The 12678-nt window shown below is 44.2% G+C and overlaps 1 protein-coding gene across 2 annotated transcripts in view; it reads left to right on the forward strand.

Moving 5' to 3' along the window:
* The window catches only part of MIEF1 (mitochondrial elongation factor 1), a 9765-nt gene extending 4690 nt beyond the window's left edge, over positions 1-5075 (forward strand). For both annotated transcript variants that reach the window (XM_026065045.1, XM_026065046.1), the window contains exon 5: positions 695-5075. In XM_026065045.1, the coding sequence (XP_025920830.1) occupies positions 695-1501 (807 nt within the window). In that variant the 3' untranslated portion in view covers positions 1502-5075. The remainder of the gene's footprint in view (positions 1-694) is intronic.
* The last annotated feature ends 7603 nt before the right edge of the window (positions 5076-12678 follow it).

A 12678-nucleotide genomic window follows, 5' to 3' on the forward strand; every position in this document is an offset into this window, starting at 1 on the left:
TTTTTAATGCATGACAGACCTGGATTGGACAGCAGTCCCTGCTGCATATCTCCCTGATGGAAAGATGCCCATGGCTATAGTGAGTGATTCAGAGGCACGCTTTTTGGTTTGAGTCAGAGCTCCAAAATGGAGTGTCAAATGTCCAGTGAAACTTGGATCTGGGGTCTTAATCACATTGGTGAAAAGGGACCTTTAATGACCTTTTCCAAACAATGTGGCAGATTGGATGAGGGCAGTACCTAGCTGTAACATGGGATAATTAAACCATGGCAACTTAAGCTAGGCTAGAAATTTAATACCCTCCTGTTTTAAATTATCGAGTGGCATTGCTGTGCCCTGGGCCAGCTGCATCTTGCATCCAAGGAGTTGGTTTAGAGCAGTAGGAGGCAAAATGATTCTTGTATGTACAATCCATGTCAGGTCCTTTACGTATTTAAAGATCTCTAAGTAGCAAGTGTCATATAAGCACTAGCTTGTATTATACTTTGGAGTTATTCCACTGAAGCTGGGAAATGGTCCTTTAAAATGTCTTTTGATGAAAGGGAGGCTGTGAATCCCACGCAGAGAGGAGAATGAGACAGCTGAATGCTTTTTCCAAGTTCCTTTGAACAGAAGRCTATCTAGAGGTGGTGGGAAAAAGAATGAGTGTGCTGGGAGAAACCTGGTCCTTACCTGTTTTTCTCTCTTGTGAAAGGTAGTGACAGCTGACCACATCCAGCTTATTGTGCCTCTGATGCTGGAGCAGAACCTGTGGTCATGCATCCCTGGGGAGGACACTATCATGAACATTCCTGGCTTCTACTTGGTGCGTCGGGAAAACCCAGAGTACTTTCCCCGTGGGAGCAGCTACTGGGACCGCTGTGTGGTGGGGGGTTACCTTTCCCCCAAAGCTGTAGCAGACACCTTTGAGAAAGTTGTAGCTGGCTCCATCAACTGGCCAGCAATTGGGACTCTCTTGGATTATGTGATCCGTCCAGCAGCTCCCCCAGGAGGTTTGACGCTGGAAGTCCAGTATGATCCAGAACGGCATCTTTTTATTGACTTTCTGCCATCCCTGACACTGGGTGACATCATCCTTGTGGCCAAACCCCATCGACTGGCCCAGAATGACAATCTGTGGCGACTGAGCCTGCGGCCGTCAGAAACTGCTCGCCTCCGGGCCCTGGACCAGTGTGATTCTGGCTGCCGTTGCTTGTGCCTGAAGATCTTCAAAGCAGTATGCAAGTCGAATCCAGCCCTGGGTCACCTCACTGCCAGCCAGCTCACCAATGTCATTCTGCATCTATCCGAAGAGGAGTCCAACTGGTCCCAAGATGTGCTGGCTGACCGCTTCCTGCAGGCGCTGAAGGGATTGATCCGCTACTTGGAGGCAGGTGTCCTCCCTAGTGCTCTGAACCCCAAGGTGAACTTGTTTTCAGAGCTCACCCCAGAAGAAGTGGATGAGCTGGGCTATACCCTCTACAGCTCTCTCTCAGAGCCAGAGGTCTTGCTGCAGACGTAACAGGGCCTTACTAGGGGAATGTTGATGGTGTTTAGCCAAGATGGACTTTGATTACTGCGAAATATGTCTCCTCCACTTCTCTCTCTCTGTCTCCTTTTGGTTCATTATTATTTCCTGCTGTGGAGCTGGTGCTCCCACTGAATTTCTTGGTGCTACTGGTCCATTTCCACCATCTCTGTCCCAGCAGGTACCTGTTGGCTAGGGAAAAGAGGATAAAGCTGCAGCTGTAAGTTCTTTGGATAAATTCTGCTGATGTTTAAGTGTCTACCAAAAAACACTATGCACTTCTTTCTCCTGTGATATACTTACTGCAGTGAATCAATTTTGATCTGTAGGAGGTGGAACTGGGCTGGTGAATCCAGTGATGATTTTAGTAGACTTGCATTGAGGTCCTTTCATTTCTTCCTGTCTGATTTTACCCCCATGTTTCTTTGTCTCCCCTGTTCCACACTGTCTCACTTCCCCCTTTTTGTCTCTCTAATCCAGATGTACAGCCTGAATGAGATATTTTGGATAGGGCTGTTTGTTGTATTTCTGAATGAACTCTGAATAATGATTATATTGACAGTATTTGGGACTGTTGAGGTTGGAAGAGGGGAATGCACATGCCCATGGCTCCTGCTCCTACAGAGCCTCCTTGTCCTTCATAAGCTGGGTTTGGGAGCAATGTCCAGCCTGCTGCAACACAGCCTTCAGTATGGGCAATTCTCACTGAAGCTGTTGCAGGGAGTCTTGGAAGAAACTTCTGTGGTCTGGCTATGGGATGAGGCTGAAGGAGCAGGGCTTGCCATTCCTGCCTAGCCAGACCTGTTGGGTGTTGCTGGTGGGAATGGCCCTGGGAATGGAGAACAGGGCGGCTCTTTAGATGTCTCTCTCTGGCCTAGAGGAAGAGAGACTGATTATGAGGGAGGGGTGGGAGACACGCATGGGAACAGGGATTATTTTTTCATCTTTTCCCTGAGAGCATATGGCTGTTCTGGTTTTTAGGAGGTGGAAGCAGGACTGTGTGCTTCAAAGGGTTTTGTAACATGCACGTGTGAGCATCAGATTCTCGTCAGGTACAAGTCAGTGAAGCTGACAGGACTGTGCTGCTGTCATCAGTGAGATTCTGACCCATACACAGAAATTAGTGTACATATGCAATGTTGGCATTTAGAAAGAAGCTAACTTCACCATCTGCTTTCAGTGTGTCTTTTAGTCCTTCACCCCAGTCACCTCTGAACTGAAGCTTTTTTTCCCCATTCCTCATTCCCATGTGCTGACTTTCCAGCGTTCTCAGTTTACAATTACTATTAGAAAGCTGGGGAGGGCACACCTTCCTCTTCTGTCCATTTGGACCTATTGGTAATGCACTTCTGCTGACTCCTGTTTCTGAGTGCTATCACACTGTTCTCCCTTGACTGTCCTTCCATCTGCTGCTGGACCACAGTATGGTTTTGAGGGAGCAGCTGCAGCACAGCTGGCATCTCGTACACTAGCCACAGGGACTGTGTATGCTCTGCATTCAGCCTTTTGGCCTCCTGTCTTTAGAAAGGGGGAGGGACGGTGTCCTCCTGAATCTGGGGCTGTGTATCTCTCAAATGACAAGCACAGCCTTTGTTAGAGAATCATAACTGCCTTTCCCCATCTTTAGCACCTTCCCTTGCCGTCAAGCCTTCCTAGCCAAGAGAGGGGGGTAGTGCAGCAGCAGAGGTTGGAGGGAGCAGGCACCCTTTGCCCTTCCCTTTCCCTCAGGATTTACTCCCCTTTGACAGGAGAGTTTCAAGGTGAGTTTCAGAAGTGGAACCACAGAGTCTTTATCCCTTGTTTTCTTTTTAGAGGCAGTGCAGGTGAGATGAGGGAGGGCACATCTTTCTCGGACAATCCATCCATTTTAGCAAGCGTGTCAGATAGTATTCTGTATACAGTGATAACACAATGTTATGTTTTAAATTATTTAATCCTTAGGGTACTGGCATTTTCTAGACTGCCAGATGCATACTTTGAAGTTTGTGTGTGTAAATAGTCTGTAGTCTCTAAAAGGTTAACAGAAATTCTGTTTGTAAGATTTTGTGTTTTGTAAGTTTTTGCAGCAGTCAGTGTTGGGTCTGTTGTTGATTGCTCTTCACTCTAGTTCCTGGAATTTTTCCTCCTTCCTTTCCCTGTCCTTCACTGCCTTTCTGATGTCAGCCTTCCTACCCTAAAAGCAGACAGGCGAGACTTGGAGCCCATAGGGTATTTGGGGAAATTCCCCTTTCTTCTAATTACTTGAAGGTCAACAAAAATATTAAAATATCAGGGTTGTCAGGAGTTCCCCATAGGTTCATTTCTTCAGTGTGATCTCACCCCTCACTTGGTGCTGAGTCCAATACCATGGTCTTCACAGAGAATTGAGCAGCAACATGGTTTGGAATGATCAAAACTATAGACACAAAAAAGGTGAGACAGAAGCAGGAGGAAGYCAGTGTCTGAGTTAGCTTCAGAACGTTTGCCACACACATCTGTATATAGAATTTTTTACATGAATGCTTTTGCTTCTTCCTGGCAACCTAATGAATTAATATTTTATGGCCATTTCTTGTTGCTGCTATTGAGCTGAATTTGTGTATCAAATGGAGACTGAAGCTGCCTTTTTGCCTTTCCTGTAGACTTTGCTCCACTTACTTCAATCACTTCCATCTTTTCTTCCTTTCAGTTTTTCCCTTCTTCTGAGCTAGCCACAAGCCTATTTGTGAGAGGCAGATGTTCACTTTCTACAGGCAGCCCCCACAGTGGGCAATAACTGCCCTGGCAGTGGCAGTCTCAGCAAAGGCCAAAGATGTAATAGGTCACAGGGACACTGCATCTATGAGTGTTTCAAGAGCAGGGTCAGGCATAAGGGGTGATAGAGGCAGGGAAGAAGGAGCAGGGCAAGTATGCAGGAAATTTACACTAATGCTGTACCCAGCCTGGGGTCAAATGGATTGTTTGTGAGTCTTTCTTCACACTGAAAGGTGCCAGTTTGATGCAGTACACGTGTTGACATACAGCCAGGAGGGCTGCTTTGTCTTACCTATTGGTAGGCTCCTTCCTAGCCAAAATGGGAGCACAGAGCAGAGGGGCTTAAAGCCTAGTGTGAAAAGGGCAGCTCCTGGCAGAGCGACTTGGAGACGAATGATTGTAACAGGCCCGGAGCTTGCGCTGGCTGTTTGCTATCTGGGTTCCAAAAATGCCTTGCTGTGTTGTGCTGTAGCTTAGCTCACACAAACTTCCCATGAGATTGTCGTCTTGTTCCCTCTAACTGTGGGGCGAGGACCAACTTGCTCAGCACTGGGTTTTCACTGCTGCTGAGCTCCACTGTTAACCTTTCAAGTCAAATGGATTTCTTTTTAAGTATCTAAAAGCAATTATGGAAACAAGAGGCTGCCCTCTGCCTCCTGGCAAGCTGCCATCATGGCTCTCACTCTCAGCATGTGGGTACTTGCAGTGTGAAGTGAAGAGATGATGCCCCATCTCTCCCAGGCCTGGAGGCTGTGGATTTGTAAAGGGGAAAGTCTAGTGCATGGTCTGTGACAGAGTGCGTGGAATTCTGAAATAAAATAACTTTCCACAGTAACCTGGTTGTCTCTGATGTATTTATAAACAAAGGAGTGTCTCTGTTTGTTGTCTCTGTGCCAGGGAGGGGCATCAACTCTACGTTGACATAATTCTGTACTGCACTAGTGCATAGGGGACTGACTTGCCCCTTGGTGATTCACTGCCTTCCCCTTGTGGCTTAGGGTGCTCGACGCTCTGCAGCTTACCTTGAGAAAGCAATCAGCTAGGCACTGCAACATGCTTGCTCCTGGCAGTGTTCACAGAAGTCACAACATGCTGCATAATTATGGAGCTGTGCCTCCCTTCCTTTCTCTGTCAGTCTACATGCCTGGGCAGAGACCTGCGTTTCATGTGGTTTCCCCAGACTTCATAGGCTCTCTTAATCTTAACTTCCCTGTTCAGACTCCCCCGCCCTTGTTCAATGACCCAGTTGTTTCTACATGCCAGTCCTCTCCCCTGCCAAAGGAACTCCTATCTTAACCAAGCATCAGCCTTGGGGCAGTGAGGAAGCCACTGTGCCATTAGCCTGTGTGGGAGCGTACTGAAGTTCTTCACCTAAGCCCCAATTATATGTGCCTTCTTGGGAAAGAGGAGGGGAAGTGTTGCACATAAAGCGATGCCACTTTTGAGGGATCCTGGCTCCTTAAATTCTGAAAAAACACGCTAGGGTAAAGGCATTGTCCTGTCAGCCTATTCTTAATAAGGTCTCGGCAATTAACATTTAATTATTTGGGGGGATATGTTATAATTGGAAAGGGAGTTCACATATCTAAAAAATGTTTCCTGATACTATTATTTTTTTCCTTAATCTGTTCTGTGGTGAAAACAGATCAGGTGAGGTCAAGCCTATTTTGTGTCACTTGGACTATTACAGCAATAGCTAAAACAAGATGCTTGGTGGAATCTGTGCCGGCTATGACTCTCTCAGGTAAATGTCCCTAGAAAGCCTAGAGCTTGCAATACCTGTTTAATGCATGCAGAAGTTTGCACATTTGTGTAAAAGCTGTCCCGGCATGAACAGTAAGGAAAGATCAAAAGATCTATGTTTGTTTAATGTAGAGAATAAATTATTAAGGGGAGTCATAATAATTAATTCAAGTATGCAAAAGGTTGCTGCAAAGGAGTATGGCATAAATGGTTCTCCAGGCTGTGAAGACTCAGCTTGTCTTTTGTTCTTAGCCTAAGGAACAACCGGCTTAGAAGGAAAGTGAATTTGGGGAGAAGTAAAATACTTTGCACACGTTGTTATACAACCACAGTACTTTCCTAGGAATGAACCCACCCAAACTTACATTTTACTTGCTTGTTCTTGCATCTCTTCATTTAAAAAATAAATATATAAATTCCAGTCTGATTGTTCTGTAAATTAATCTTAGGCTGGGGGAAAAGAGGATGGCTGTACCCCAACTTTGAGAATATCATGCTAAAGTGTTGAACTGCATGATGAATGTCTTTTTTTTTTTTTTTTCTGAACACTTGATCACCTCTGTGGGTTTTTTAGGGATTATTTTAATATTCCAAACTCCAGAAAAGCTTCAAGCAGCTGCTGCTTTTTTAATTTAGTCACATGGGAAAATGAGGAACCTCTTCCAAACGAGGAGTTTCTCTTCCAAATAAGATAAAATGTGTTGGCCAGCTACCCACACTAGGTATGATTCAATGGCTCCAGCATGGCTTACTGAATCTGGGACTGGATCTTGAAACGTTGAGACTTAACTCTCAGATGCAGCGACAAAGAAATGTGACATTCTCCCTCTTCCCAGTGAAATCCAGCATTGGCTTCTAATCCTAAGGGGTTGCAGTCTAGACACTTGGGTAGCTATTCGGGGTATCTGGACTTTATCAAGCTGAGCTTTATGGCCTGAGGGATACAAGAAATACTGCCCATCTCCCCCCCCCCTTTTTTTTGGATTCAAAACCTTTAAATAGCACTCATGTAACAAATATGTCCTCTGCAGAATCAGGGATAGCACAGTATAAAAGTTTTATTAGCATACTCTGAGAAGGACTCCGTTATTCACAAATGACAGAGCCAGAAATGTGGTGGTGAGCAGGCTAATAATATCTTTATAGTACATGATCCCATGGAATAATCTTGAAAATGGTAAGATGAAAGAGGGTGGTCAGACCAAAGGATAAGGCAGAGAAGATCTGAAATCATTCCCTACATAGAAAGTGTTCTTGTCATTTTACAAATAATAGGTGAGCAAGAGAAATACCTTGGCTTACGAAACTCAAACTTTTCACTATCTTTCCTAAATGCTCATGCAGAAGTCAGTTTTGAACAAAATCACTTTAAACACATTAAAAGTCATATTGATTTTTATTTTGCCACCCTGGTTCAATTTCCCTGGCTCCAGTGGCTAAGTAGCTCTTTGATCTGTCTGTTAACACTCAGTGCTAAGCTTCTCGGGGGAAAAATACATATATCAATTCTAACCACATTCTTCATGAAGAGCCATCTCCATACAAATAATGGGCAAAAGCTGTTGTTTGCTTGGGTTTTCTGTTTTGTTATTTTTGTCTTTTTAGGCAACAGCTCCCTTAACTTCAGCACAAACCTACCCCTTTTCCTGCCTCTCAGCCTTCTCACTGTGGTGGAATTGTCCCCATTTCACAGAAGCAGAGACAGCAGTGATATATTGTCCCATTAGACTTCCCATTATAATGATACCAGTCCTATAAGACGCTCTTGTCTCATTTTGCTCAGCATTGCAAAGGACAGAGACCTAATTGGCAACAGACACAAGGGCGTAGATGACAAATGATGGACTGCATTGGCTCTTTACCTGTCCCATGACAGACATTACTTCAAAGCTGGTAATGCTCTAGCAGGCTCCTTACCCCCTTGAAAGGCAAGAAGCAATCATTGCTCGAAGCAGTATGTCAGAGAAACATTTTTGCCTTCAAATTCTTGAATTTATTTAGCACAGAGGATAGTTATGGCCTTGGACACAATAACTACTCTCACTTATCTAAATAATATCATCTGAATTATGTTCAGGCTTCTGGTTGTTTATAGCAGTGGTGATATTGCTATCAGAGGGCCTGAGATATGTTGAAGCAAAGGTAATAAAAGATGCAGTAATCCCACAGGCCACAGAGCCATAGCTCTCATGTTGCTTGTTAGTATGTTGGCAGGGGTCCCAACTTCCTGGCATTCAACTGCAGGTTGGTTTTTGCTGAGGCGAGCGCATGACCAAGGCACAAACCTTCTCTTCTTTTCCAAATCACTGCCTGTGGCCATGAGGGAGACTGTAGCAAGCATCCAGTCCAGTGCCTTTTCTTGAATAATCAATTAGTGATTTGGACTAAGAATGCCCCTCCCCCCCCTTTTTATTGTGTCATTTCTATTCATATGGACATTAGAAAAGAATGCTTTAAAAAAAAAAAAAGAAATCCATCTTTAGTCCCTCATTTTGCACTGCAAAGGAAGATGCTTGGTGTCACTGCCATAGTGGACTCTCAAGCCTCATCATCTGGTCATGCTTGGCCTGGGACAGACTCACTCCTTTTGTGGTCAGACACTGCCTGCCCTGTCTAGGGGAGACTCGTATCTCCAGTAAGCACTCAGCATGCAAATCAGTCTCACTGAGACTGTGTGACTCAGATGTATGGCTCAAACATTACCTGCCTGAACAGTGACTGCTTTCTCAGACCCATAGAACATGGCAAATCCAGGACAAGGTCTCAACAAGGTCTCACCCTTTGAGTACAAAAAAGAGGAGGCCAGGAATAACCCCTCAACAGAGAAGGGTCACTTTGGCTAATTCCTCAGACTGATCTGACTTTAAGCCTCAATACCATCTATCTCTACAGTTAAGAACAGAAACCTCTCCTGTTACTGAACTGCAAACTGTCCTCACAAAGCACCACAGCAGCATGAATAAGAGGGGTAGTGTGTTGAGAAGCCACAACACCTAATCAATACAATACTTTGGCCACACAGTCTCCTTTGAAGACTACTATCCAATTTGCCTATGACCAGTCCCCCTGTAACACATCTGGAAAGGCTCTCCAAAGCTGTCACTGACTAGGTCACCATGCTGGCTGTGAGCCCATGCTGAAGCACTGGGGGAAGAGCAGTCTCAAAATCTTTTGAAAGGAACCTCTTTGCTTTCAGTCCAGCATCCTTTGACAGATCTCCAAATGCAGAGACCTTAGAAGGGAAGATGACAGTCATTCAGGAAAAAATTATAAACTCAATGATACTCTGTGTCAACATCTGCCAGGAATTTCTCCCTCCTCCCACCTTAAGGAGGATATACTGAAATAGATCAAAGTCTGCTGCTAAATCCCAGCCATCGTGCAGCTGCTGCCTACTAGAGAGGAGAGACATTACTAAATGCCTCCCCCAAATGTCAAATACATTTGTGTCCACCCAGACTCTCAGCTCATTACTAGCCACAGCAACAAAGGGCACCCTGAGGGACAGAAAGCCCAGGCCAGTGAATCTGCTTGGGCACAAGGCCTCTTTACTGGTCCTTCCAGCAGCTACCGCTCAGTTGGAAGGGCCGATGCGGTACACATGCTCATGAGCTCAGCGCTGTCTGCAGTGTTCCCTAGGAACCTGGAGAGCTACAGCTTCATCTGCAATTTATACCCACGTGAGTTTTAGAGCTTCACCTAAACCACCTGGTTTGTCCATGCTCCTGCTGAAGCTACATGCCAACACCAGGAAAGAGGAGACTGCACACACAAGGTATCCCCGGGATCCTGTTTTATTTCATTAATAGGATCTACCCATTTACAGTCTTTTTTTCTGGCCTTATCAAGACACTGTGAGGTTATGTGAAGTTAAAACAAATCCCCAGATGGAGCACACATCTCCCTATCGAACAGAGAGGCTCCTCCACTCAAGCTCAAATAACTTTTTCCATGTGCTTCAGGCAAAGCTAATGTTTGTTGAACTGATACAGCAGAGAGTTCTCATTCTGACAAATCTAAGGAGCATTGAGACACTGAAAGCCAAACCTACTTAAATAGTGAGGGGCAGTTCACTCGTCCACTGATGTCCGGGGCTATTTGAGATGCTGCAGTCTCATAATCCACCATCCCCACTTGCTTTTCAGGCCTCAGCTATTACAAACTTTGCACTGTTAGAAAAAAAAAAGGAATTTGCATTGCCACTCTTGCCTTAATACTTTTTCACAGGAAGACAGAAGGCACACGCACACATGTGATTCCAGCAGACACTGCTCATGTGAAGGTATGTTTACTTTGATATGTGCTGAATAAACATACATCTACAGTGGAGTACATATTAACTACATCCCCCTGAAGAACAAGTTACTGAAGAACTGCTCCCACATTTGCTAATACACACTTAGGGGTTATTCTTGACCCCCAACTCCTTCCACCAAAGAAAAACAAGCCAGGAAGATAAGAAAACCAGAAATGAGAAAAATATCCACTAACGCTCAAAACAAAAACCAGTCAGCTCCTCTCCCTCCCCCCTTCACAAACATATTTTTTGCTAAACATCATTTTCAGCCAGTTGTAGCTTTGTTCAGGAAATTCATGCTTGGGCAAGTTACAAGTTAAAATTCGCCTCCCTCTTATGAGATCTGCACAATGTTTTTACTTGTGGCAGTCAGCCACAGATTGGCTGATTCTGAGTAACTAAGTCTCTGGAGAGCCATAGTTTACAGGCTATCAGTATGTGCTTGGCATGCCCACGTTTGTTCAGTAAGAAAAATGTAGGTGGACAACCAGGACTGTTTCCATATCCATCTAAAATAATTGAACTGTAAATTGCAAATGTAAATTGCAGATTTAATCCTTTTTTTTATTACTTTAATTTTGAATGTCAGCGATATTTACATAACAGGATGGAAACATAAGAAAGTGAGGGGGTGAGTAAGCAATGAATGATTTATTAAAGGTTCCATTTGGTGTATGAGTCCAAAACAAATGAGGCACAGCATATGGCTAACTTATTTTCTATTTGTATGTAATAAAAGATGGATGCTAATACCCTCAGCTTGATCTTTAATCATATATATTTGCTTTTCAATCTAGTTTCAAAATGGAATGTCTATAAAGCAATCCCTAAAGAGCTTACAATGAGGATCTGGCAGAAAAGATCCTTCAGATATCTGTTTGTGCCACATGAGGAGAGAGGCAACCAAGCGCTGAGAATTAGCCTCAGCTGTAGAGTCTGTCAGTAACTCTCCAGGGAAATTGCTCCCAATTTCTAGGTGTTTTGCCTCATTCCTCCTCTGTATTTTCCCTTAGCACTCTGTCTCCTGGAAAAATTCCTGTTGGTTTCAGGAAATGCTGTGTTCACTGAAGTGCAGCTGTCCCGGCACTCCAGGAAAAAGCAAAGATCTTGGGGCTACGTTACTTTTGCCGGTTGCCTTCTGGGCCCCAGTAACACATACCCCTTCTCACTGCCCTGGTCCATAGGGGCCCTGGCAGCCCCCCACTGACAGGCGCCTGGGGCTTTGCATGCAGACAGTCTAGACAGTGCAGGGAGATGTTACTATGGAAACATTTACATCCTCTCTTTTTCTGTACTTAATAACATAGCACTCTGCACGTTTACCTCCTGCATATTTGCTGGTAGAAGAAGGAAACTTCTTTTGCTTCTTAATGCTACCTTTAACAAAAACAAGGCCTATATGTTGACCTTCCATCCTGACAAAGCAGGAGGGTGAAAGGAAGAGGAGTATTAGTTTTTCACCTCCTGGTGCTGCTGTTTGGCCAGAGATGGCTTTCTGCAGTGCTGTGTTTATCTCGGCAGTTCATCACTTCCTAGCAAGGTCACTTTGGCCTTTATCCTGCAGTGAGCTCTGCACAAGCAACTCCTTTTGCCTGCGGCTGGCCCCTCACTTCTGGATATGGACAGGGCTTACTTATCACAGGAGCTTTCTTTGCTGAGAAACGGTGCCCAATATAGGAAAATAAAATCAACTGTACTAAAGCTGATAACATGTCAGCAGGAGATTACTGACCATACACATAAATTAATCTTAATTCAGAAGCTTTTTTTTTTTTATTCTCATAGATTTAATTTTCTTCAGAGCTATCAGACATGTCCATGCAATGTTTGAGCCACAAACAGATTTTGCAGTAGTGGAAAGGGACACTTTTTAGACACTTTTGAGTTAATAGGGGGTAGCTAGTAGTTCTCTGCTTAGAAGATACTTGTAATTTTCTATTTATAAAAATTCCCAAAGATTTTTTTACTTGAGTGTAAAGAAGTATCTTCTACCTCAATCAAAAAACTTTAGCCATGAAGAAGAAACCTTTAGCATAACATGGGCAAGTGGAAAGAGATGATTTATAAAGGAATTAGAGATGTATCTTATGAAATTATGTAACGAGTAATTCTGTAGTCCTTTCGGAGACAGGGAAAACACTTCACTAAGTGGCTGGCTTTTGGTTAGTTGATTTCACTTTCTGGGTAGGGGACAGTTAAAAAGTTTCTGTCTGGAGCTCATAATGCAGACAAGTTTCCACATACATATATACACAAAATGGAAACCAGGCAGCTAGGAAACAGGCAGATCTGGGTTAAGTTCCTCCTTGCCTATTTCATTTTTGCTTGCGTGATTCTTGCTCACACATACCCAGAGTCCTTTCACAGGAATCTATAATTATCTTTTCAAGATGAAGGA

The sequence above is a fragment of the Apteryx rowi genome, unplaced genomic scaffold, assembly GCF_003343035.1.
Source record: "Apteryx rowi isolate R43461 unplaced genomic scaffold, aptRow1 scaffold_223, whole genome shotgun sequence".
NCBI lineage: Eukaryota > Metazoa > Chordata > Aves > Apterygiformes > Apterygidae > Apteryx > Apteryx rowi.